We start from the raw sequence: 27,406 nt of genomic DNA, 5'->3' as shown, positions 1-27,406 counted from the left end.
CCACACTGAAAATTAAAACGCTGTACAAAGCAAAAACGATAAGAGAATTCTGGACTTACAAAGATTTGGGAGTAAATTCACTTCCCAAATCTACACCAGCACCTTCATCTGGCCTCAGCCTGGGTTTCAAGACAAACCTCTTGCCAGAACTTGCAAAGACTCCAACTGGTGAAAAATACTAACGAAGGATGAAATAGGAAAAAAGTCGTCCAGCTCTGAACAGCTACTTATGAACTGTTTTCATTCAAATGCCTCACCTGTGTGTGTTAGTAGTTCAATTGTGTCCTACTCTTTGCGACCCATGGACTGTTGCCCACCAGGCTCCTGGAATTGGAATCTCCCAGGCGAGAATATTAGAATGGGTTGCTTCCTTCTCCAGGAGAGCTTCCCAGCCCAGGGATTGAACCCATGTCTCACACATTGCAGGAAGATTCTTTACCGTCTGAGCTATCAGGAAAGCTGACCTTGTAGGAAAATTAAAGCGCTAAGTCCCCAGGTGGGTGGTTAGGAAATGAAAAGAATAAGTCACAGCCTCAGGTACATGAGTGTTTCTATCTCTGAAACCAGCGGGTGAGGGTAAAAGCCAATGTCCTTCATGGCTGAGACAGGAGAAAAAGAGACAGACTTCTGTATGGACTCCTCCCAATTAGGAAAGTTAGGCTTTTTATTTTTATTCTGAATTGGAGGATAATCGCTTTACAATGTTGTGTTAGTCTCCGCCATATGACAATGTGAATCAGCCAAAGGTGTTCATATGTCCCCCCTACTCTTGAACCTCCCTCCCAAGGAAAGTTATTTTTCCTTACAGCACTGTTTTTGTTATGCTCAAGGATACGGTAATAAAATTCTGATGGACTTTCCCAGTATCCATTTATTCAAAACAGACTGAGCTGCTGGCTTGGCAGGTGGGGGAAACATGGGTCCCGCCTGCATGCAGCTGTCAGAGCAGCGGAGACGCAGAGAGTAAGCGGGCGCCATGCAGGGTGTGAGCTGGGAGAGGCTGAGCCAGCGGTTACTGCAGGGAAACGGATCAGAATCTGAACACGCACATGGACGTGAGCACGAGAGAGGGAATGGATACATTTTCACACACACACACACACACACACACGGGGTTGAACACACACATGGACGTGATTGCGAGAGGGAACAGATACACTTTCATATGCCCATACAAACACACACAGGGTTAAACACACACATGGATGTGTGCGTGAGAGAGGGAATAGATACATTTTCACACACACACACAAACACACATGGGTTTGAACACGCACATGGATGTTTGCGTGAGACAGAGAATAGACACCCTTTCATATGCACACACAAACACACATGGGGTTATTTCACAACACTGACAAACACAGTGATGGGGGCTGGCAAGTCCAGAATTTACCCTGCAGCCTGTGAGGGGGGACCCCAGGCAGGAACTAGTGCTGCTGTCTTGGGGAAGACTTTCTTCTTCTTCAGGGAAACCTCAGTTTGTATGTGTGTGTGTGAATTTTTTTTAAATTTGTATTGTAGTTGCTTTACAAGGTTGCATTCCTTTCTCCAGTACAGCAGAGTGAATCAGCCACATGTATACATGGGTGCTCAGTTGCTCAGTCGTGTGATTCTTTACAGCCCCGTGGACTGCAGCCCGCCTGGCTCCTCTGTCCATGGGACTGTCCATGGGGTGGGCTGCCATGCCCATCTCCAGATGATCTTCCCGACCCAGGGGTCAAACCTGTGTCTCCTGCATTGGATGGTAGATTCTTTACCTGTTAAGCCACTGGGGAAGCCCTACATTTCCTCTTTTTTTTAATTTCTTTCCCTTAAAAAATTTCCTTTACTTAGAGTCAGCTAATTACAGATGTTAACCACATCTACCCAATACCTACAGAACAATACCCCCACAGAACAATGCCGGGATTGGTGTCTGAGGGACCACAGAGGCTACAACCCAGTCATGCTGACACATAAAACTGACCATCGCGGGGGGCTGGGAGGGAGGTCTAGGGAGACCTGTGCTCACACTTGGGCCTGGGAGGGAGCAGATTATCAGATTAAGGTTCCTGGAGGAAATGCTGATAAAGACTGAAAGTCGAGGACCTCCCTGACAGTTCAGTGGTTAAGATCACACCTTCCAGTGCAAGGGGTGCGGGTTCGATCACTGGTCAGAGGAACTAAGATCCCACATGCCTCGCAGCCAAAAAACCAAAACATAAGAAACAGAAGCAATATTATAACAAATTCAGTAAAGACTTTAAAAATGACGCACATAAAAAAAAAAATCTTAAAAAAAAAAAAAGACTGAAAGCCTAGACAGCAAGTAAAGAAGGGGTGTGGGAACAGGTGGACTGCTGGATCGGGGGTGGGTGGCCAGGAAGCCAGTAGGCATGGGAATGGTCCCAGAGCCAGCATCCGTGGCAGAGAGGTGAGGATGCTGAAGGCGGGCATCTCAGTGCTGAACACTGATGGGGCACCACCTCCCTACCAGGCCCCGTTCACCATGCTTCCCATTCATCACCTCCCACCCTCAGCGGTACCCTGAGACCTGGGGCCTGCCAACCACAGGGTGCTGGTGGGAAGCTGGTGTACAGCAGGGCCAGCTGGCTCCTGAGTCCACAGGCAGGACCCCAACCCAAGGCACCTCACCAGAGAAGGGGTCTGCAGGCTGTGCAAGGAGCTGGGGTCAAGGTCACAAATGGAGAAGCTACTTTAGCTCTGGACAGAGATGTGGAAGAGAGAGTTTGAGGGGAGCATGGAGAGAGGGCTGGGTGAGCAGGAGCTCCAAGGAGTGGGAGAGGTTTGGAGCAGCCATGGAGGGCAACAGGGCAGGAGGGGAAAGTGGGAAGGGTGATGCAGACCATCATGGAGAAGCAAAAGCTCCTGGTGGGACCGGTGGGGGCAGCTGTTGGCACAGAACTGAGGTCCGCTGGTGTCACAGAGGCAAGGAGTTGAGAAGAGCAGGGACTGGATGCATCGGCCACGTGGGCTCCAGGGAAAGAGCAAGTCCCCACCATCTGGTTTTCGGCATTTGGAGAAGGCAACGGAGAGTCAGAGTAATTCACAAGCTTCACTGTATTCCTCCTCAGTCTGCTCCAGATCCTGTCAGTCAAACACTGTGAAGACACGCAGCTCTTGCTTTAGAAAGAAAAAGCATCCCTTCTCTTCCCTGCATAACCTGTACACAGGCTTCCCAGGTGGCGCTAGTGGTAAAAGACCCGCCTGCCAATGCTGAGACAGAAGAGACACAGGTTCAGTCCCTGGGTCGGGAAGATCCCCTGAAAGAGGGCATGGCAACCCACTCTCGAATTCCTGCCTGGAGAATCCCATGGACAGAGGAGCCTGGCGGGCTACAGTCCATGGGGTCGCAAAGAATTGGACATGACTGAAGTGACTTAGCACACATGGTTAGTTGAATCACTTCAATTGTGAATGTTTCCTACTGATTCTGTTTTGTGGATTGCAGGCATTAGAATGAGGACGCTTCTCACAGAAGGCTCTCTTGTGTAGGTCTGTTCCAATGCTCTGTGCAGAAAGTACAATGAGCCATCTAACTACTGTCCTTTTTTTCTTTTGCCTAAGCTTACCCAAAAGAAGTCCCCCGGCTTTTTTCTTTTCAAAAATCATCGTTAAAGAGAAAGTTTGCCATTGTGCAGTGTTATTCTGCTGAGTGGCTTCAGAACATCTTGGATGTACACACACAGCCCTCAGAGCAGTGTGAATCTGGCAGAGACCCACTGGTGGCCCCTCGTCTCCGGAAGACACTTTGGCAAAAACGATAAAACATGGGAGCTGCGATGCGAAACACTGTCCTGATGGAAACGGCACAGCACATGACAAAGCAGGTGTTTATACTTTTCATTAGAGTAGGTAGAAAGGAAAACATTTAGATAGAACATGTCTTGTATCATTTTAGGCGATTATAATATTAATGTTAGATTTGCTTCTGTTGGCATGGTAGTATGTTGCTTGGCAACCCCAAGTGTTTCTGGGGTTTAATTGCAAACTACTGAAGCAGCTCCTCATTTTTGTGGAGCTGCTGCTGCTGCTAAGTCACGTCAGTCGTGTCCGACTCTGTGTGACCCCATAGACGGAAGCCCACCAGGCTCCCCCGTCCCTGGGATTCTCCAGGCAAGAACACCGGAGTGGGTTGCCATTTCCTTCTCCAATGTGTGAAAGTGAAGTCGCTCAGTCGTGTCCGACCCTTAGCGACCCCACGGACTGCAGTAGCTCCTCATTTTTAAACTGATGAAGCTGCTCAAGAAGCTGAAAGTGCTACCTACACACCCAGACCTCACGCTGATACAGGGTATTTACACCTAAGACACTCCCACAAGGAAATGTAATACCAGAAGCCCCTCCAGTCCTACAAGCTGTCCTGAAGTCATCAAAATGACATCCTGGCCCACTTGATCCAAATTTCTGTTTCCTTAGTAGCTACTACTTCACTGGCTCTCACCAGAATCTTTTAAATTTATTTTTAAATTGTGGTGAAATATACATAATATAAAATTTACCATTATACCTTTCCTCAAGTCTACAGTCCTCTGGCATCAGTACAGACACCTTGCTATGCAACCATCACCACTATCATCTCCAGAACTTTGTTCATCTCAAAAAACCGAAACTCTACACCCATTAAACACTAACTCCTCATCCCCCAACCCCAGGCCCCGGTAACTACCATTCTATGACTCCAATTTTGACTACCCTCAGTAGTCATGTATGTGGAGTCATACAATATTTGTCCTGATTTCTCTGGAGTATTTCATTTAGCTTAATGTCCTCAAGGTTACCCATGTTACAGTCTATGCCAGAATTCCATTCCTTTTAAAGGCTGGTTAACATTCTATTATATGTATATACCACACTTGGTTTTTCCATTCATCCATCAATGGACATTTGGGTTGCTTCCACCTTTTGACTACTGTGAATAATTAACGTTGCTATGAACGTGGCTATACACACATCTCTTCAAGACCATGCTTTTATTTCTTCAGGGTATACACCCAGAAGTGGATTACTGGATCATATGGTAATTCTCTATTTAATTTTTTCAAGGAACCACCATACTGCTTTTCATAATGACCGCACCATTTTACATTTCCAACAGCAATGTAGAAGGATTCCAGTTTCTCCCCATTCTCACCACTCCTTAACACCATAAAGTAAACACTATTCTTTTCTGATATTCTTTTCTAATAGGTAAAAACTGGATTTTGTATGGGTTTATTTTTCCATACTTCTCCTTCTGTAGGTGCTGTACTATATTGGAATAATTTACCTTAGACAGTCTACTCATCCACTATTACCTCCTCAATGGCAGGGACCAATTCTTTACATCAATGGAATAACACAGCTTCGAGGAGTAAGTTCACAGTAGACTGAGGAAGATCCTGAATGCCAGGGTAAACTATCTACCCCAAGGGAGACCACCTATTTGTTGTTTCTGTAAAAGGATGCTACCATTATCGCCATTTATTTTTTTGGTCATGCCACACGGCCTGGGGGATCTTAATTCCCTGACCGGGGATCGAATTCATACCCCCTGCAGTAGAAGTGCAGATTCCTAACTACTGGATCGCCAGAGGTCCCAGTCATCTCCATCTGATCCTGGGGGTGACGGGAGCACCAGACAGTAAATCGACAGCGTTCTCAGAGCAGAGCAGCAATCCTCTCCCAGTCCTCTCTGCTTCCTTCTCGAGGCTTCCATCTTCCTCCAGACATGCACTGCCCTCAGCCCAGGTGTGACCGCACAGCCAGGCAGTGGGACTCCTTGTTCCTCCAGTGCTCAGCCCAGGACAAAAGCAATGGGTACCTAATGAATATTTCTGGACTGATGGCAAGAGGAGAAGGGGGCAACAGAGGATGAGATGGTTGGATGGCATCACCAACTCACTGCACATGAGTTTGAGCAAACTCAGGGAGATAGTGAAGGACAGGGAAGCCAGGCGTGCTGCAGTTCATGGGATCAGAAAGAGTCAGACATGACTCAGCAACTGAACAATAATATACAAAACAGATAACAAGGACCTACTGTATAGCACAGGGAACTATACTCGGTGTTTTGCAATAGCCTATAATGGAAGAGAATGTACAAAATATCTATATGTAGATACAGAGATACAGATATATATAGTTGAATCACTTTGCTGTATATCAGAAACCAACACAATGTAAATCAACTATATTTCAATAAAGATTAAAAATATTTCTGGAGTCTGGTTGAATGTGAGAGTGATCAAAGGCATTTTGAGATCCACACCTGACTTATACAGAGACCATTTTCTTAGGGGTGAGCGAGACTTATTTCTTATCACTGTCTCATAAAACATCCATATGGTTACCTCTTGAGAAGTAGTAAGGAATCGTGGGACATTTTATCATCACTGAAACAACACTCCCATGAGAAACAGAGAAAGATGGGAAATTTCAAACGCTCTCACACTCGATTAGGGAAGTCGTCTGGCGTTTTGTTCCATGTCTTGTCTGTCCCACAACACGACATAACTTATAAGAGAGGCTTTTATCAGAGTCTTTTCTGGAGACAAGCAAGTTCTGCTTTTTCTCGTGAGATTAATTATTTTATACAGCCTCCTTTCATCTTTTAATTTTGTCAGAATGCTGTAGAGATTATTTCTGCCCCACTTTGATCTCATTGCCAGAAGTAACAGAATTCAATCATAGAGGGGACTGTAACACACGGCAGACCCCAGGAGCACTGGGGTCTCCTTAGGTGGTGAACTTCCCTCTCACTGCCTACTGAAATTTCAACTCTTTCTCTGGTCTCTGGTAAGCATGAGACAATTAATCATTTCCCCCCTTTTATTCATCTCATCTTTTAAAAATGGGATATATTTCCATCTTCTTTTTTCTACTCTGTTTTCCTTTTCTTCTCACTTCACTCCCCATGTTTAGAAAATACAAGTGAACAAACATATTTAAACGTTTCCAATAATTCTAATTATTATTATAGCATTAAAGTAGAAAGAAATCTAGGCATTTATCTCTGTATTTTTTGCATTGAGATATAATTGACATATGGGCTTCCCTGGCAACTCAGACAGTAAAGAATCTGGCTACAATGCAGGAGACCTGGGTTCGATTCCTGGGTTGGGAAGATCCCTTGGAGGAGGGCCTGGCAACCCACTCCAGTATTCTTGCCTGGAGAATCCCCATGGACAGAAGGCCTGGCGGGCTACAGTCCATGGACTGTAAAGAGCTGGACACGACTGAGTGACTAAGCACACACAACCATATAATTGACATATAAATGACATAGAACATTGTACAAGTTTTAGGTATACAACATAATGATTTGATTTATGCAGATACTGTGAAATGATCCTCACAATAAATTAAGATCCATCACTTCATATAGAGATTTTTTTAAGACTTTTTAAATCAAAGTATAGTTCATTAAAATGTTAGTTTCTGGTATACAGCAAAGAGATTCAGTTACATATATGTATACGTAACTAAATATACATATAGTAACTGAATATATATATATTTATATAGCAAGTGAATATACATAGTAACTGAATACATATACAGACACATCATATACACATTCTTCTTCATATTCTTTTCCATTATAGATTATTATAAGATGTTGAGTATACTTCCTTGTTGTTTATCTATTTTATATAGTAGTGGGTATATGTTAACCCCAAACTCCTACAGATTTCTTTTCTTGCAATGAGAACCTTTATGATCAACACTTTTAGCAACTTTCAAACACTCAATACAATACTGTGAACAATACTATATACAGACAGCATAACTTGTATGCCCTTCAATTGTAGCAGAGGAAAAACACAGGGGAAATGTTATGGGTCTTTCCTTACAGCTTCTGAATGAAAGTGTAAGAAGGAGCAAACGTGTGTCCTAGGGGCCCCAGAACCCCTAAGAACCTTCTGCTCCAGAGACACAGAATCCACAGAAGGCATTTCAGAAACCATGGTCCCATCCCTCACGTGGCAGGGAGGACACTGGATGCCCACAGGGACCTGTGATTTGTCCCACGTGATGGCCCCGGGCAGCACGTACATCTGGCCTCTGGTCCTCATCGCCTCTCCTGGAGTCTGCGAGCAGGAGCTCGGGGTCCGCCAATGTCTGTGCTCAGCACACAGCCCTCGCACCTCTGCCCTCTCTAGTCTCTGGGGACCACTCCCAAGGAACCTCAACCAGTACAGACCCATGGCTAACAGGCTCCCGGGTCCTGGGGGCAGCTTGACTCCACTTCTTTTGGGTCCTCAGCAAAGAGATGTCACAGGAAACTGCTGGGTTCTAGTCGCGGCCAACTTACACTGTAGGACCTCAAAGCTGGAATCGCCTCGTCCTAAGACTCGAGGCACACACGGAACAAGTATACGTTTCCCCAGTAAACCCTTGAGGGACATCCAGTGCCTTTCATCCTGGCGTGCATCAAGAGATGAGGCATCAGACTGATCCAGCCCTGGGCTCATCACTAACTCACCCTGCAGTGGGGGCAAGTCATCTCGCCTCTCCTCACACCCTCTCCTTTTCTACAGAACGGTCAGGATCACCTGGATAATATCTAAGGCACCAGTTGGCCACCGCAGGCTTCTGTGATGGTAAACCAAGGCTGCTGGAAGGAACAGACAACTAGGGACATGAGAAGAAGGAAGCAAGTGCAGTGCACGGAGACACCCAAGGCACATTAAGGCCCGGCTGGAGAAACCGGAGAAGGCAATGGCAAGCCAGTCCAGTACTCTTGCCTGGAAAATCCCATGGATGGAGGAGCCTGGTAGGCTGCAGTCCGTGGGGTCGCTATGGGTCGGACACGACTGAGCGCCTTCACTTTCCCTTTTCACTTTCACACATTGGAGAAGGAAATGGCAACCCACTCCAGTGTTCTTGCCTGGAGAATCCCAGGGATGGGGGAGCCTGGTGGGCTTCCGTCTATGGGAACACACAGAGTCGGACACGACTGAAGTGACTTAGCAGCAGCAGAGGAAACTGACCCTTTCTGGACAAGGAACCAGTCACCAGGCAATAAGTACACTTACTCCGCAGCTGCAGTAAAAACCAGAAAGAACTGGACTGCTTTGTGTGCACTGGCAGAGTCACTGCCGGACACAAACTAAGAGCACCTGCTTGAAACAACACCTGCTCCATGACCCCCGGCTTAATTAGTGTATCTGTTCAGTGAAACCATTGTGACAGGTCTGGGCAGCCTCATTTGCCTTCATTAGCAAATCTCACTGGTGGCCACAGAAGTCTACTGCGTGGGCACCGACTTTAGAGGCAAACCTCGGGGCTGACAGCGCCCAAGATGCATTGGCATTTCTCATTTTCTAATCAAAGGGGTCTGAGTAAATGGGTGTTGGCTGTCAGCTGAGGCAGTCTGCCTGTCACCTCCCTGCCATACACGGTTTCTAAGAAAGAGTGCTGGGGAAAGATTCCAGCCTTAAAGAGTCTGGGGTGGCCATTTCTTGTCACGTTTATTTGTGGCAAGAGATGCGGATGGGGAGGTTTCATTGTGGCTCTGGGCCAAGTTGTAGTAAGGTCATATTTGTACACACACGTCCAAAATAGGCTTCGCAGGTGGCATTTGTGTAAAGAACCCGCCTGCCAATGCAGGAGATGTTGGAGACACAGGTTCGATTCCTGGGTCAGGAAGATCCCCTGGAGGAGGGGATGGCAACCCACTCCAGTATTCTTGCCTGGGGAATCCCATGGACAGAGGAGCCTGGGGAGCTATAGTCCATGGGGTCACACAGAGTTGGACATGCCTGAAGTGACTTAGCATGCACACATACCTAAAACTAACACAACTTTGTAAATCGACTATACTCCAAGTAAAAAATTTTTTAAATAAAGAACAAAGCACTCAAATTAGAGAAAATATGCTTTCTTGGGAACTCAACAGACCCAGAGGCCCACACACCCAGTCCTCCCCCTGAACCCCTAGGTCTGCAAGAGGCCCCTCTCTCTTGCTGTCACCCCCACCCTCCCGGGCGCTCCTGCCCTCTAGGTTCTGTCTCTTTCTTATTTGGTCTTTTCTTTCTGTGCCCACTGCTGATGCCTACTTCAGGCTCCCACATGCCCTCGCCTCTCAGTTGCTGCCTGTTAGGGGAGTCCAAGAACCAATCTGACATCACCATTAACTGATTTCCTTTCCTATTGAAAGCAAAAGGAAGTATCGACCTGTGACCCCATCTGCTGCCTTAAGGAAGACAATGCAAGGATCTCTATGAACCTTTACAGATGACAGTCTGCGTCTGTTACAGGATACAAGGATGCACACACTATCAGCAGAGGTCCTGGGAGAAGTCATTATGAGTCTGGAAGTCATCACTTCCTGATGCCCAGCATGAGGCAAAGGGCAGGACCAAGAAGATGACTTTCAAGAATCTCAGCTCTGTAATTTACAGCAAAAAATCAGGACATTAAAACCTTTCAGCTGTTCGCTGTTACTGTCCTGAAATGTCCATCTCGTGTAACAAGAGAAAACAAACAAAATAAGGTAAGGCAAGGAAGGGACAGATCCCTAATTTTGGCAGAACTAAGATCTCTCACTCTCTACTCTCTTCTCCAAACTAACTTACATTATCATATTCATGATTCTCAACTAATACAGTTCTGATTATCCACCACTTAAGAGTCATAAATGATTCCATACCTTTATAGAATTCAGCCGCAAGAGGCCAGCTCTTGAGAGCTTGAAGTGGTAAATTCAATTAATTCAATCCCTTCCAACGTTTGTAATAAAAATCTGAGTTCAGTGAGGTTAACTGACTTTCCCAACGATTATCCTAATTAACTATAAATGCTAATTTTATTACATATTATGCATGTAAGTGTGGCATATTTCTTATCTTAGTTCATAGTTCAAGGTACCCTCTCTTCATTAAGTATCTGGAATGAGATAGAACAGGTAAGAATACAGTACCTATAAACCTCTTGAAAGGCAATGTGATTTCAAAAAGTTTTGCTTACATATCTGACGCAAAACGAATAAACTAGGTGTTACTTGAGCACTAAGGAAAGTATTTTCACTTATAAGCAATGCCGAGTAACGCCCAGAAGCACCTCGTTCTACTGTGTGTGTACGAAGGAAGCAAAATGGGAGAAAAAAGAAAGAAATGCATGTGTGGGAATCACTGGGAAAATTAACAGCAGGATTCAGTGCACACGGTTCTATTTTTTCCTTACAAAGAAGACTTTAAATTACATAATTACGGGTTCCAGGGAAATAGGTATTTAAGTCTATCAGAGGCATGTGTCTCACTTCCTCATTTCCAGAGAAAACCAGGAGCTCACTTTGGTTTTTGTTCTCACTGTTCTTTCCCTCCCGCCCACATCGGCTTGAGATATCCGACAAAGTAAAATCCTAGTACAATGGAAATTAGACTCCAGCAAAATGAGAAACTGTGTGAAGCCCTTCAAACACTGCAAAATCAAATGTTCCCATTTTTTCCCGCAGACATTACAGGCACAGGAACAAAAATCAGATCCAACACTCAGTTTCTATTCTCAGCAGAGGTTTTAAAAGCCATCAACATAGATTAATGTGCTATGTATTAGTCACCTTGCATATAAATACATTTCGTTTAAAGGGAACTCAACACAGGGAGCTCAGCTCAGTGCTCTATGACAATCTACAGGGGCGGGATTGGGGGAGGGGTGGAAGGGAGGCTCAGGAGGGAGAGGATATAAGTATACACATTGCTAATTAATGTTGTTGTATAGCAGAAAGTAATACAATGTTGTAAAGCAATTATCCTCCAATTAAAAATAAATTTTAAAAAATAAAATAAAAAAATAAAGTAAATCAAACTGAACGTATTCTCTTAAATGATAACACGCTAAGGGTTTTAGGAGAGTGAAATGAGAGAGATTTTGAACTATGATGTTAGAGAAGACTCTTGAGAGCCCCTTGGACTGCAAGGAGATCCAACCAGTCCATCCTAAAGGAAATCAGTTCTGAATATTCACTGGAAGGACTGATTCTGAAGCTGAAGTTTAAATACTTTGCCACCTGATGTGAAGAACTGACTCATTAGAAAAGACCCTGATGCTGGGAAAGACTGAAGGCGGGAGGAGAAGGGGACGACAGAGGATGAGATGGTTGGATGGCATCATGGACTCGATGGACATGAGTTTCAGTAAACTCCAGGAGCTGGTGATGGACAGGGAGGCCTGGTGTGCTGCAGTCCATGGGGTCGCAAAGAGTCAGACGTGACTGAGCACACATTGGGGAATTAAACAACCGCAAGCTTAGAGCCCAAAAGCAAGTGACTCCCACGAAAACCAACTGGTTAACTTCTAGAACTGCCACCTTACTGTTTTATAAATGATATACATTTATTTTAACACTCAGAAAGGCATTCACCATACATGACAGAGCTAATGACAACTGTGAATGGAGTGAATGTCATCTCCCTGACTTAGATGTTATCAATACCAGTATCCCTACTCCAGGCCAAACACGCTTAATCCATCACGGCATTTTTCCATCTGAGCTAAATCCTTCTCAACACAGAACTTTCTGCACATGGCAAATGGATGGAAACAGTCATAGAAATATTATGATGATGATGGTGATGATGATGCAAGGCCCTGTTGGCAATTATTAATTTCATTTAATATTCCATCAATCCTATGGGGGCTTCTGACCTTATTTACTAGTAGTAATATCATTTTAGCTTCCCCGATGGCTCAGTGGATAAAGAATCTGCCTGCAATGCAGGAGATACAGGAAACATGGGTTTGATCCCTGGGTCAGGAGGTACCCCTGCAGGAGGAAATGGCAACCCACTCCAGTATTCTTGCCTGGGAAATCCCATGGACAGAGGAGTCTGGTGGGGTCCATGGGATTTCCAGTCCATGGGGTCACAAGAGTCAGACATGACTTAGTGACTAAACCAATATTATTTTACGATGAGGAATAGAAGCATAGAGAGAGTAAGTGACTTGACTAGAGTCACAGAACCAGCAAGTGGCAGAAGCAGAATGCAAACCCAAGGGGTGCCTCCAGAGACCACATTCTTCACCACTGTGCTATACTGGCTCTTAGGAAAACTGAAACAGAGAAGATGAGAGTTTAAACTTTTTCAATGGAAGGTTAGATTAAAATGAAAAATTTTCAAACATACAAAAAAGAAGTGAAGTAAATAGTGGCCTGAACCCTCAGAGCTCCATCATCCAGCTTCAAGAATTATCAGACATTTGGGAGAGACGCCCGGCCCCTGGCGGCGCAGACGCAAGAGACGCCCGGCCCCCGGCGGCGCAGACGCGAGAGACGCCCGGCGCAACCGACCACGTGCAGAATCGTGGCTGAGAGGAGCTGCCCCGCACCCAGGGTTAGGGCGGTGGCCGAGAGGAGCTGTACCACCTCCAGGAGGCGGTGGCTGCTTGGGCACCAGAGGGCCGAGAGGAGCTGATCCACATTCAAAGCAGGAGGGGCGGCCTTGAGGAGATACCCCTCGTCCAAGGTAGGGTACAGCGGCTTTGCCTTGCTGGAGCAGCTGGGAAGAGGTACTCCACGATCAAGTGGAATATAAGAATCCAGTGTTCTTGGGAGGAAGGAACAAGATGGCGGAGGGATAAGACGGCGAGACCACTTTCTTCCCCACAAATTCATCAAAAGAACATTTGAATGCGGAGTAAAGTCCACAAAACAACTTCTGAATACTGGCAGAGGACATCAGGCTCCCAGAAAAGCAGCCATTGTCTTCTAAAGGAAAGAGAAGAAATCAAGCTCCACCCACCAGAACACTGACACATGCCTCCCTAACCAGGGAACCCGGACAAGTCACCCGTCCAACCCCACACACAGCGAAGAAACTACATAATAAAGAGAACTCCACAAACTGCAAGAAGAGGGAAAGGACACCCCAAGCAAAGCAATATAAGCAAGATGAAGAGGCAGAGAAATACCCAGCAAGTAAAGGAACAAGATAATTGCCCACCAACACAAACAAAAGAAGAAGATATAGGGAATCTACCTGATAAAGAATTTCAAATTTTGATGGTGAAAATGATTCAAAATCTTGAAAGCAAAATGGAGTTACAGATAAATAACCTGGAGAAAAGGATTGAGAAGATGGAAGAAAGATTTAATAAGGACTTAGAAGAAATAAAAAAGAGTCAATATACAATGAATAATGCAATAGATGAGATCAGAAACACTCTGGAGGGAACAAACAATAGAATAACAGAGGCAGAAGACAGGATTAGCGAACTAGAAGATAAAATTGTAGAAATAAATGAAACAGAGAGGAAAAAAGAAAAACGAATTAAAAGAAATGAGGACAATATTAGAGCCCTCTGGGACAATGTTAAACGCTCCAACATTCGAATCATAGGAGTCCCAGAAGAAGAAGACAAAAAGAAAGACCATGAGAGAATACTTGAGGAGATAATAGTTGAAAACTTCCCTAAAATAGGGAAAGAAATAATCACCCAAGTCCAAGAAACCCAGAGAGTCCCCAACAGGATAAACCCAAGGCGAAATACTCCAAGACACATATTAATCAAATTAACAAAGATCAAACACAAAGAACAAATATTAAAAGCAGCAAGGGAAAAGCAGCAAATAACACATAAGGGGATTCCCATAAGGATAACAGCTGATCTTTCAACAGAAACTCTTCAGGCCAGAAGGGAGTGGCAAGACATACTTAAAGTGATGAAAGAAAATACCCTACAGCCCAGATTATTATACCCAGCAAGGATCTCATTCAAATATGAAGGAGAAATCAAAAGCTTTACAGACAAGCAAAAGCTGAGGGAATTCAGCATCACCAAACCAGCTCTCCAACAAATGCTAAAGGATCTTGTCTAGACAGGAAACACAGAAAGAGTGTATAAACTTGAACCCAAAGTAATAAAGAAAATGGCTACGGGATCGTACTTATCAATAATTACCTTAAACGTAAATGGGTTGAAATTTTCAAAAAGGCTAGGAAACAATTCTCATAGCCATCAATAGTTCAGTGTTGAGTTCATGAATAGTTTTTAAAGTTTGGGACAAACTGTAGTATTTGCTATTTGAAGTACTATTTGTAATTGGCATATTACGATGTAACATTGGTCTTCATTTCCAACTTAAAACGCCTAAAAATGCCTAACAGGTTTTTAGATTTGTGAATTTTAGTTGAAATGTATTTTACGATGTTACTAAACCTGCAGAAATATTGAAATATTTCAGAGAACTTATTCACTGTACATTTAATTTATTTTATTTATAAAAGTTATGAACTGTAGAAAGTTTTACTTGTTGGGTCGAATGCTTGTTGCTTCAAATGCTTGTTGCATTTGAAGTGCTAGTTACAAGAAAATCAAATACCTTCAATGTATAAATGCTATTAAGTTTTTAAAGGACTCTGGAGTATAAGTAAGTTTGTTTAAAGAAATTTAGTCTATTCAACCTGAATCAGCTCTGTCAAACATTAATCAAAAGCCTCATTTTAAAAAAATAAATAAATAAATAAATAATGGTGGTGGGAGGGAGGGTTGGGAAGCTGGCTGGAGGTGGAGGTGGTGAAGTTTATAAATCTAATTAAAAATGTAGTTGCATTTCCATTTTCCAAATCCACCCATCCACCAGCGTACTGTGTCACTAGACATTATGTACGATTTTACTTTGCGACAGAAACCATTACATTTAAAAATTCATTACAGCAAGGTGAGTTAGACACATGATGGATGCAGCTTTAATTCTGCCATATATTATTACAGTTAAAATGTAAATGATGAAAAATATTTTGTGCTTATCAGCATTTATGTGGAAATGTGTTTTACAGTGATATATGATGTTATATTTCTATTATTGTGATAAAAAAAAAGCAATACAAAAAGACGAAGTGTTTATTAAAACATGAAAAAAAAAAAGAAATAAATGGTTTTGCAGCACTAAAGAGATTATAGAAAGTAAATAAGCTAGATCAGACCTGTTTTATGTAGTAATTTTATAGTTTATTTTAATTATTTCAGTTGTAAAATATTGTTATACTGTTAATTAGTTCTGATTGCTCATATTAAACTATTGTAATGCAAAAAAATAAATAAATAAAATTAAAAAAAAAAAAAAAAAGAATTATCAGACATTTGCCTGTCTTTTCTCATCTATACTGTTCCCTACCCCAGGATTTTTTTTTTCTTTGAAGGATTATTTCACAGCAAATTCAGAAAACTTTCATTACCTAAAAGCAGTGTGAAATAATTTGATCTGAAGATATAATGCCTTAGGGTTGAGATGGCTGGGGGTAGACTTGAGGGCAGGGCTCTTTCCTCACCCCCAGTCCAATGACAGCCACACCAACAGCTCCCTGCAGGAGGCACTTGCATCCTCTCATCTCCCCCTTGGGCTCCAACTTCACAGGGGGTCCAGGTCACTGCAGCCCCAGGACTGAGCTCCACCCTCCCCTATAACAGATACTGAAAGACTGCAGATTTGGGAAAGAGAAAACTGACAACCTGATCTTCACAAAACAACACAAGGACCCAAAACAGGTGTTCAGTAAGACATTATTTTCACTATAAATAAAAATATTAACTCTCTCCCACCAGTTTCAGTTATTTACTTTCAACCATAAATGATCAGCTTCCTTCAAAACACATTTACGTTCTAATCTCATCTCTGGGTAGAAGTGAACCACTGCCCGAGTGTTTTGAAAAGGACTGTACAAGGACGTGCTGCTGAGTCGCGTCAGTCGTGTCCAACTCTTAGCGACCCCATGGACTGTAGCCTACCAGGCTCCTCTGTCCATGGGATTTCCCAGGCAAGAGTACTGGAGTGGGGTCATTGCCTTCTCCACAAGGACATGAATAAGGTTCAATCTCAAAGAGGCAATAGCTTCTCTGAAATTTAAGCTCACAGGTCCCTTTCAGCACCTATTTCCCATGAATAAAGAAAGACTCCCTCTTTGCCAATGGAACATGAGCGGGGTTGATGGCTGCCTCAGCAGGAATTATTAATAATGCTTCTCATCAACTCTGATCTTATTTAGAAGGCATGTCAGACATAGAAAATCAAACATGCCATGTATGTAAATATACTTTGTAGTATTCATAATCATAAACATTGGATTTAACATTGCAAAATGCTTTCACACCAACCCACACCTTCATTGATTAACCTTCCAAAAAGGCTACTGATTTTTCACTTCAGATCATTATTGCAAAAACCCAAATTTTATTCAATAATTAAAAGAACACTTACTTATTTCAAGTATTAAAATAAGAACTAAAACTTTAGAGTTTAATGAGACTAACCAATCTCTCTAAATGTTGATAATTAATTTTGGAAACTTTGAAATTCTCTCATGAAAACCCTCAGGAACTTCCCTGCCAGTCCAGTGGTTAAGACTCTCAGTTCCCAATGCAGGGAGCACAGGTTCAGTCCCTGGTTGGGGAACTAAGATCCCACATGCTGTACATGGTACAGCCAGAAGAAAAAAGAAAACCCTCAACAGCTGGGTTTCAGCTCAATTCATTTAACGTGGCTAATTATATACACAGAGATATATAAGGTCTTGGACATTTGCAAGACTAGTATGTCAGTTCACATGATGATATAGCTCTGAATATAGTGAAGTTGCTCAGTCGTGTCCAGCTCTTTGAGACCCCATGGACTGTAGCCTACCAGGTTCCTCTGTCTATGGGATTTTCCAGGCAAGAATACTGGAGTGGGTTGCCATTTCCTTCTCCAGGAGATCTTCCCAACCCAGGGATTAAACCCGGGTCTCCCCCATCGTAGGCAGACGCTTTAACGTCTGAGCCACCAGGGAAGCTCTGAATATAATTATACTACAAATGACCAATTAACTTTTTAAGTTGTAATCTATGAGCAGATCACAGTCGGGCTTCCCTGGTGGCTCAGTGGTAAAGAACTTGCTTGCCAATGCATAAGACGCAAGTTCAATCCCTGGGTCTGGGCAGATGCCCTGGGGAAGGAAATGACAACCCCTGTACTTCAGGAGGTTTTCTGGATGTACCAACGGTTCCTCCCAAAGTATCTGCTAGATCGAGCCCACCTCCACCTCCCCAGATACTGTCCAGTTTACAACCCCTCCAAGAAACTCCCAGATCACCTTATTCAGAAATGAACCCTCCATGGGATGATCTGAGAGAGTAGCACTGCCATATAAACACTTCCACGTGTAAAATAGGTAGCTAGTGGGAAGCTGCTGTATAGCACAGGGAGCGCAGCCGGGTGCTCTGTGATGACCTAGAGGGGTGGGAGGGAGGCTCACAAGCATGGGGACACGTGTATAGCTGATTCATGTTGTTGCACAGTTGGAGAAGACTCTTGAGAGTCCCTTGGACTGCAAAGAGATCCAACCTGTCCATCCTAAAGGAAATCAGTCCTGAATATTCATTGGAAGCTGAAGCTGACACTCCAATCCTTTGGCCACCTGATGCAAAGGGCTGACTCATTTGAAAAGACCCTGATGCTGGGAAAGATTGAAGGCAGGAGGAGAAGGGGACAACAGAGGACAAGATGGTTGGATGGCATCACGGACTCAACGGACATGAGTTTGAGTAAACTCTGGGAATTGGTGATGGACAGGGAGGCCTGGCATGCTGCAGTCGCAAAGAGACAGGACTGAGCAACTGAACTGGACTGAACAGCAGAAACTAATATAATATTGTAAAGCAATTATCATCCAATTTTTAAAAAGCATGTTATATAAGAAAACCTAATGGCTGAGACAAATGTTTTCAATGGATTAAACGGGGGGGGGGGGGGGGGGGGAGAAGATTACAAAGAATACAAAGACTCCAAAGTTGTGAAAGAAAAAATGTGCATATGCATATGAGAACAAACTAGAAAGATACACATCAAAAAAGAAGAAAAGAAATGAACCCTCCAGCCCAACTCAGTTTTCAGGCTGCGAGCACAAATATCCACTGGTCATGACTATTCATCTTCACTTCAGTTTCTCTGTTCACGTCCAGCTCTACCCCTACTTTCCCAGACATTCTACTACCTCCCTGAACCAGAAACAGAAACAAGCGAAAGCCCGGAAGTTTTCTGCTTTCTCTTTTCAAACTCTTTGTTTCAGGATTTCTGGCCTCAGCTCACCGCAGAGTGAAAACATGAGCTATCACGGAAAAGAACAAGCAGAGGAGAAGCTGAAAAAGACAGCTGCAGATGTCACCTTTTCCATGTTATTTTCTGATATTTTCTATTTCTCAAGCGCCAATAGGTTAGGTGCTATTCAGAATCCACAATGAGAGATGAACCTCCACATAAATTATCCTATCCTTGGATGATATGATCTATTTCCATTAACAATTAATTCATGAAACTGTAAGTTTTCCCACCCGCCCCCCCAACACCCCCACACACATCCAAAGGGTTTAACTTTTTTTAAACTGGTATTTTTATTTTTTATTTTTAATTGGAAGATAAGTGCTTTATAATGTCGTGTTGGTTTCTGTTGTACGACAACATGAACTAGCTGTAAATGTATGTATGTCCCCTCCCTCTTGAGCCTCCCTCCCACCCACTCCCACCCCACCCCTTTAGGTCGTCAGAGTGCCAAGCTGAGCTCCCTACGCTATACAACAGCTTCCCGCTAGCTATCTATTTAACACAGAGCATTGTGTATATATCAGTGCCATTCTCTTAAAAAACACCTCCTCATCCACTGGGAAAATCAAGTCTACAAACCCAACTGCTGATAAATCTGACAACCCTGTATACTCTGGGATATACTATGTTGCTGCTGCTGCTAAGTCACTTCAGTCGTGTCCGACTCTGTGCAACCCCATAGATGGCAGGCCACCAGGCTCCCCCGTCCCTGGGATTCTCCAGGCAAGAACACTGGAGTGGGTTGCCATTTCCTTCTCCAATGCACGAAAGTGAAAAGTGAAAGTGAAGTCGCTCAGTCGTGTCCGACTCTTTGAGACCCCATGGACTGTAGCCCACCAGGCTCCTCTGTCCATGGGATTTTCCAGGCAAGAGTACTGGAGCGGGGTGCCATCGCCTTCTCCGTATACTATGTTACTAACACTAAATTCCATAGCCATTGTTTTTCTCAAAGCTTCTACTGCCTAAAGCATACTGAAGAGTCCTGTTCCATTCTCTGAGAACTATTAAAAAAATGATGAGCTACACACTGGGTCGGACCTGCTGAAATACTATGATTTTAAGGTGAAATTTAACTTTTAAGTAAGAAGATTATTTTCTTCGTATTCACTTTCAATCTTTTTTTTACAAAAAACAAAAACAGTGGGTCATGACCTAGTGGAATTTGAAGTTTTATCTGCGGTTCAAAACTGGCCAACCCCATCATCTTTCCATGTTGAACCTGTAGAGGAGGGCATCTCCTGCAGCACACTGAGGATAACGGCTGTGTGTTAGTCCAGGGAGACCAGGTTACTAGCAGGGGATTTCAGGGAGCCAGCCTGAGCCTACAAGGAGCACTGCCTCACCATCGAGCGGCCCCCACACATCCGGTCATCACTGGGAACACACACCTGGGAAGGGGTGGGGCAGGGAGAGGCGGGCTGGATCTAAGGGCCCTCTCATGCCAACTGGACTCTAAGATTTGCTTCCCTGATAGATAGAAAAGACTCCACATCATGGGTGTGTCTTTACCATGTATGGCAGCTTTAAGAACTAAACAGAGGAAGAAGAACACGGTCCCAGGATGGGACCAGGTCATTCTCAGTTTGCTCAGCTATAAAATGAAGGGGTAAACAGGATGGTAAAATACCCTCCGATTATAAGGACCAACAGATGATTTCTTTCCCTGTGTTGGCCCCACATGCCAAAACTTTGTGGAGAAGGTCAGAAGACACATTCATCAGGGCACCTGCCTTGGAAAGCCTCTGCCCTGAGGGGCTGAGTAAATGGTGCTGAGTCTGAGCCCCGGGTAGAGGGCAGACTCCATGTGGGGCTCCCAGGCCACCTCTTTACAGTCATCACTGCTTGCCCATCAGGACACAGAAAAACCACACAGAAGAGTAGCAAATAAGCCAAGGTAGCCCAGAAGACACTAGGAGATTCATAACAAAACACTTAAGCGTCCCCAATATAGCATTCACAGTCACATGGACAGGGTCAAGACTACTTACAGACATGTGAGTATCTAAAATCATGAACTGCACATTTGCAAATAGTTTCCCATTATAATCATGTTTCAGATTTTGAGGGATCTCCTGTCTGTTGTGCAATCCCGTATTATAGCCATATTCCTAAAACGAACCCTAGGTGAATATAATGCCTAAAGAAAGGTACACAAGAAACAAAAGGAACCAACTCTGCTATCATATTAGCTGTTTTCATGAGATAAACTGGCAACATTTGCTCCTAGGAGTTAATCTAAGGACTTTCAGCTCTCCCAAGAGTTTTGTATTTTACTTAATCCCTGTCATCAAAGCATCAGGAACAGAAGTTTTCCTGACATTAAATCTAGTAACAAGCAGAAGCATAACATTAATAGCTTACAGTATTAAGGCATAAATAAGTGTGAAGTTTTTCTGTGATTTACTGAAGGACAAATTTATATACAGTTAGGCAGCAAATAATTAAAAAATCAGTTCTAACATACTGTTTTTTAGAAATAGAAAACAGTCCTGAAGAGAGTAAATACTGCTTTTACGATGAAGTTTATAAGCTAAGAGTTATTTTCTCTGGCACATAACAGTTCTTGTCTCCTTGGGTGTTCAGGGAGTCCCTGGCCTGCATCCTTTGATGCACAGGTGAGAAGAAATGCCCGAAGCACATCTGGAATTATTCCATTCACACCTGTCACCTCTCCTTTTGAAAAAGCGCCTGCTGTGGGGACAGGGCTCAATTTACCTTACGGTTAATTTTTTTAAGAAGTCAAAATCTTAACTCCTTCCTTGGAAAGACACATACCATATGAGATTTTTTTTATCATTCATGCTCTATCTAAGAGAGAAATATGCTCCTGGAACCTCTATTAAAAATGATGACAGATCATTGCTCCTCTATTTCAAAACCTTCAGACTGTTAATATGCGCGCGCACGCACACACACACACACAGCCCTAGAAATAAGAGTCACACATTTACAAACAGTTCTCCAGTATATTTGTGTTAAGATTTTGAGACATGTACCATACCGTGATGCAACCCCCGATCCCAGCAGGATTCCTAAAATGATTCCCAGGTGAAAGCAGGTCACCTTCAGGGAACCAAGGGAGCAAAGAACCTCTCAGAAATGCTTACAAACTCATTAAGAGGAAGGAAAATATAACCCATTACTTCTAGGAATAACCAGGCAGGCCAAAATTTAGAACAAGTGTACAAATGCTCCACCCAAGAAAGAACAGGGGAAACAAGCCGAGAGAAGGAAGCTGAACAAATAATACAAAATCAATCTCACTCTTAACCTCTCTTCCACCTCTCCCCCTCCCCCTCGCTCTCTTATTCCAACTTGGTTCAACTCATATAATCCTTCAAACAGCTCTCCACAGGAAAGCTGCTAAGTAGCATGCAAGTCATCACTCCTTGACATCTGAGGTGTCACAGCTTCAGATCCAGTCGATGAGGCTGAAACGCTGCTTGAGCCTTGATGGCTCAGGTGAACAGGGCATCCTCCGAGTCTTCTTCAGGGACAGGGGCTGCTGGGACCTGCTTGAAGGCTATGACTGCATACTTTCAAATTCAGCTTACAACACCAGAGTCAGGAAGCAGGTCTGGACTGACACCATCTCAGCTCATGGGGACCTTCCTTGGCACAGACTTAGAAGAAGCTCAGCTGGGCTTCCCTGTTTCTAGCATCCTTGAGTTGACTTTCAGAAATTGAGTGCTCCACCAACAGGAAGGCATAACGGATAATCACAGGCGACTAAAATGATTCTTTCCACTAATATTTCACATCTAATACGCTTCACGATAGCACAACATGGTAATAACATTTTTGGATTTTTCTGTGGCTTCTTACCTAGAATGCATGAGGCAAAGGGCTCCTGCAATCAGCCACTAGAAAGCAATAAGTCACTTTCTAGATTTAAAAGTAATTTAGAAGTCCTTTTCAGGCACATACACTCCCCATATAACTTAGAAAATGGTAGTGCCAAACAGGCTTTTATTTCCCTAGAGTAGACTATTTTTAAAGTCCCAACCATGGTAGAGTAGTCAACCCAAATTCTTACTTTATGCACACAGAAATTGCAATCCCGTGTACACGTGCTTATTTGCTCTCTGCTGATCAGGAGTGTCTGAGAACAGCAGCGTCGCCCGCCCGCCCATCCGCCCCACTTACGGTTGGCCAGCCGGCTGGGCTCGGGCTGGGCACTGTCCGCCGACTGGGTGCTGGACACCGAGGACACGCTGGAGCTCCGGACGAAGCCGAAGGCCGCCAGCTTGGCTGCAGGGAGACGTGAGTAGCCAGGAGGGCGAAGTCCAGATTTGGGTAGGTTGGATTTTGCAGCATTTGAACTGGAAGCTTTCTTTAAATCTGCTAAAATGAGCCCAAACCAAAAAAAAAAAAAGGAAGCCTCAGTTGACAGCAAGATAGAGAATGCACAGATTGTGAATACTAACCCAGCTCCAGCATAAACAAACCATAATTTACTTTTAAAAAAAATTTACTTAGTTGTCTATTTTTGGCTATGCTAGGTTTTTCATCCCTGGGCCAGGAAGATCCCCTGGAGAAGGACATGGCAACCTACTCCAGTATTCTTGCCTGGAGAATCCCATGGACAGAGGAGCCTGGCGGGCTATAGTCCATGGGGTCACAAAAGAGTTGGATACAACTTAGTGGCTGAGAATGCATTCAAACTTCAAAATTAATTGCCAGTTATATGCAAAGCCGGCTAATGTTGAAACAACAAAACATTATTATAAATCCATGATTTAAGCACCTCTGTGTTTGAGCCAAGCTCCACACCTAGCCACTGCAAGGATCATCCCAATCCTACGAGAAGTGTCTCAACACCAGGTAGGACCAGAACGTTATCAACACACAAATGCTCTTTCATGACACCTAAAGGGGAAAAGGGCCAAGCAGCCTGCTGTTTTGTATAAAATTCCTAGTCAAGCCACATAACTTTCACTGAAGCCATATTCACTGTGTTCAGACCCTTCATCGGTGGTCTCATGCAACAATTAACTCTTCATTATCTATTGAAAGCTCAATCAGGTTGCCTATTAATTTAAGAAATGGACCATTCATTTAAAAAAAAAAAAGAAAATTCAAGGTGTAAAAATTTCAGTGAACGGTCTACACATAGAAAGCATCCTGGACGTGAGTTTAAGCAAACTCCAGGAAAAGGCGAAGAACAGGAAAGCCTGGTGTGCTGCAGTCCATGGGGTCACAAAGAGCTGGACACACGACTGAATAAGAACAAGGTGTGGAAATATAGAGAAAACCACCAGACTCTGGGCTGGCCAATGCAGCCCCTTCCTCTGGCAACAGGTCCCCTGAGGGGGAGGCTGGGGTCACACCTGTGTCCAGTGAAAGTGGGGTCTGTACAACTGTGGTTTCCTGACTTCTGTTTTTAGGAATAGGACTATGGGATTGGACTGGGGCCCTTCTGAGAGTGACCTTGGCTCATGTATCTTTGCCAGGACCTATGTGCATGTCTTGGATAGGAGTTGGGACTGATGCTTGGCTCAGGGGAAAGGCTTCCTTGTCATATAGTGGCCCACTGGGTAGTCATTCATGAAAAAACAGCCATTAGGGTGAAAAAGAAGAAAAAAGGCCAAGAGGTCTGTACTCCTAAGAGCGGAGGGCTCCGCAGTACCTGCGCCACCTACATGTCTGTCACACAGAAATCCTGATCCCCAGGCTCTGGTGGCTGTTCAGTCGCTCAGTTGTGTTGACTCTTTGTAACCCATGGACGGTAGCCCGCCAGACTCCTCTGTCCAAGGGATTCTCCAGGCAAGAATACTGGAGTGGGTTGCTGTGCCCTCCTCCGGGGGATCATCCTGACCCAGAGATTAAACCCAAGTCTCCTGCATCTCCTGCATTGCAGGCGGAATCTTTAGAGCTAAACCACCAGGGAAGCCTAATCCTCAGGGTCATCAAAAAGAACACCCATGACATCTCTGTGGACACCAAAGAGCTTAACTCCAACCCTCCCAGGGTCCTGACATCCCATAAAGCAACCACTGTCATAGGGAGGTCCCACCCCAGAGGATGCTGGTTTGAAGCTTTCTGGAAGAAACGTGTCGATACAAGCAGAGCACAAGAACCTCCAGGAAAAACAATGAAGGGAAAAAAGCCTGAGGGTAGAGGGGAGGAGGAGGAGAGAGAGAGCACGGGCATAAATCATAAGTGACAAAACGTGGAAACGACACAAAGGTGCATTAACTGAGGAAGGCCAACACACTCAGTATTTTTCAGCCATAAAGCGGACTGAGGCACTGACCCAGGCTACAATAGGGAAGGGTCGTGAGAGCATTAATGCAGGGGTCCCCAGCCTCCGGGATCTGATGCTTGATGACCGGAAGTGGAGCTCACAGAATAGTAACATAATCATAGAAATAAAGTTGCGCAATAAATGTAACACACCTGAACTATCCCGAAACCATCCCCCCACCACCCCCCAGGTCATAGAAAAATTGTCTTCCATGAATTCAGTCCCTGCTGCCAAAAAGGTTGGGGACTGCAGCCTTACAACAAATGGAAGAAGCCAGACACAAAAGGCTACACGTTGCATGATTCAGTTGTATGTTATGTCCAGAGTAGGCAAATCTAGAGAGACGGGAAGTAGGTTAATGGTTGCCAGGGGCTGGACTTTAGGGAAAAGGGGAGGGTTTGATAACAGGCAAAGGGTTTCTATAAAAATGCTCTAAAACTGATGGTGGTTGTGGTTGCCCAATTCTGTGAATAGACTAAAACCACTGAACTGCATCCTTTAAAAGGGTGACTCCTATCTAGCCTATGAATTATATATCAATGGAGCTGTTATATTAAAACAGAAGTTTTTTAAAGAATAATTCTTGTGTTCAGTAACAGGCTTACGCTGAGCTGCACCAATGAATGTCACAAATTCCATCAGCATCTTCACTTTAAAAGGGCCATGACAGACGGAGGACTTGGTCTGTCATTGTGAGTCCTCCACAAAAACCCCTTCTAACAGGCAGATGGAAGAGATGCTCTGTATGGCAGATCGAAGTCTCTTCCAAATGAATATGACCATAATGGGGAAATTAAATAACTCCAAAAGTTAAACACTTACAAAAAACCTCTAGAATCAAATATTCAAATCCCATGCAAAGGAGCTTATGTGTGCTTACGTCTTTTATTTTCATCAAGGCTCTACATTCTGTCAAGATTCCCCCATCCCCTGCAAAAGATACGAACTCCTATTTGAACAACAAAAGAGATTTTGCTGCTATTACGTGCTGTAAAGACATGTCACTCTTTCAAAGTAATCCTGGTTTTCTTTTGAAAGATTAATCCTTTGAAGAATGCAAATCTTCACATTTAGAGGAAAAATGAAAACTTGTATTTGTTCTTACCTTTTCCCCTTTTTCCCTTCAGGGAGGGAGGTGGGGGGGTTCAAGATGGGGAATGCATGTACACCTGGGGCAGATTCATGTCAATATATGGCAAAACCAACCAATATAATATTGTAAAGTAATTAGCCTCCAATAAAAATAAATAAAATAAAAAATAATTCTCCTTCAAATATGACTTTGGAATGCTAGAAATATCTCAATCAACTAGAACGAGATTATGGTGCTTTATGGCTCAATACTATATTGATAACGGTCCATCCATTGTTGTCCCATGTTTCTGACATCTCAGGTAGCAAAAAAATACTTTAAGAATGTAAATGAATATCCATCCAATTCAATATGCATTCACAGACACCACCATGGTCAAGACACTTTAGAAGGCACTGTGGGAAATTCAGAAACAAAGCAGCGGTCCCCAAGAGGAGCTTACAACCTACTGGAGTAGAGACAATTGTTGATAAATAACCACGGTCTAGAATAAGGGGACAAACAGGCCCCAAACAGAGGCCAGACCAGGTGCAATGGGGAAAAAAAGAACTGAAGAAAGGCAAAATCATCAAGTAGAATGACCCAGGGTTTTTATCCAAGGCCCATTTTCTCCTTATTTTACATCTGAAGTGTGTTTTTTATGGTATATTTATACACATAGAACAACACATTATATGAATCAAACTACCCTTTTTAAAAATTTTTTATTATAGTTCTTCCCAGTTGCTTTTAAAAAGTTTTTTTCTTTCACAAATATTTTGTAGGGAGGTGGTTCACTTTGTTCAAGTAGCTGAGAAAGAAATCCTCTCTCACTTTACTCTCAAATAAGAATAAACAACAGCTGCTTTTCCTCCACGTTGGGAGATAATAAGCAAAAACTTTTAATGTTAAAGTTGCAACCATCCCACAGGAGATGAGAAAGACACAGTTAAAGAAAGAAAGGAAGTGGCAGGTTTCAGGATTGTACTAAAGATCTGGGTTTGATGTGTATAATCAAGTGTAT

The 27,406-nt window shown here is 43.6% G+C and overlaps 1 protein-coding gene across 1 annotated transcript in view; it reads right to left on the bottom strand.

Annotated features, from left to right (window-relative positions):
* Positions 1-27,406, bottom strand: part of MTUS2 (microtubule associated scaffold protein 2) — a 257,866-nt gene that overhangs the window by 210,145 nt on the left and 20,315 nt on the right. The window contains exon 3 of the mRNA XM_055426319.2: positions 23,210-23,407. Within this exon, the coding sequence (XP_055282294.2) occupies positions 23,210-23,407 (198 nt within the window). The remainder of the gene's footprint in view (positions 1-23,209; positions 23,408-27,406) is intronic.

The sequence above is a fragment of the Moschus berezovskii genome, chromosome 13 (genome assembly GCF_049115385.1).
Source record: "Moschus berezovskii isolate FMDL1 chromosome 13, NW_MosBer_1.0, whole genome shotgun sequence".
In the NCBI taxonomy this organism is placed as follows: Eukaryota; Metazoa; Chordata; class Mammalia; order Artiodactyla; family Moschidae; genus Moschus; species Moschus berezovskii.
Note: the sequence above shows the minus strand (reverse complement) of the source record. Positions and strands in the feature narration are given on the sequence as shown.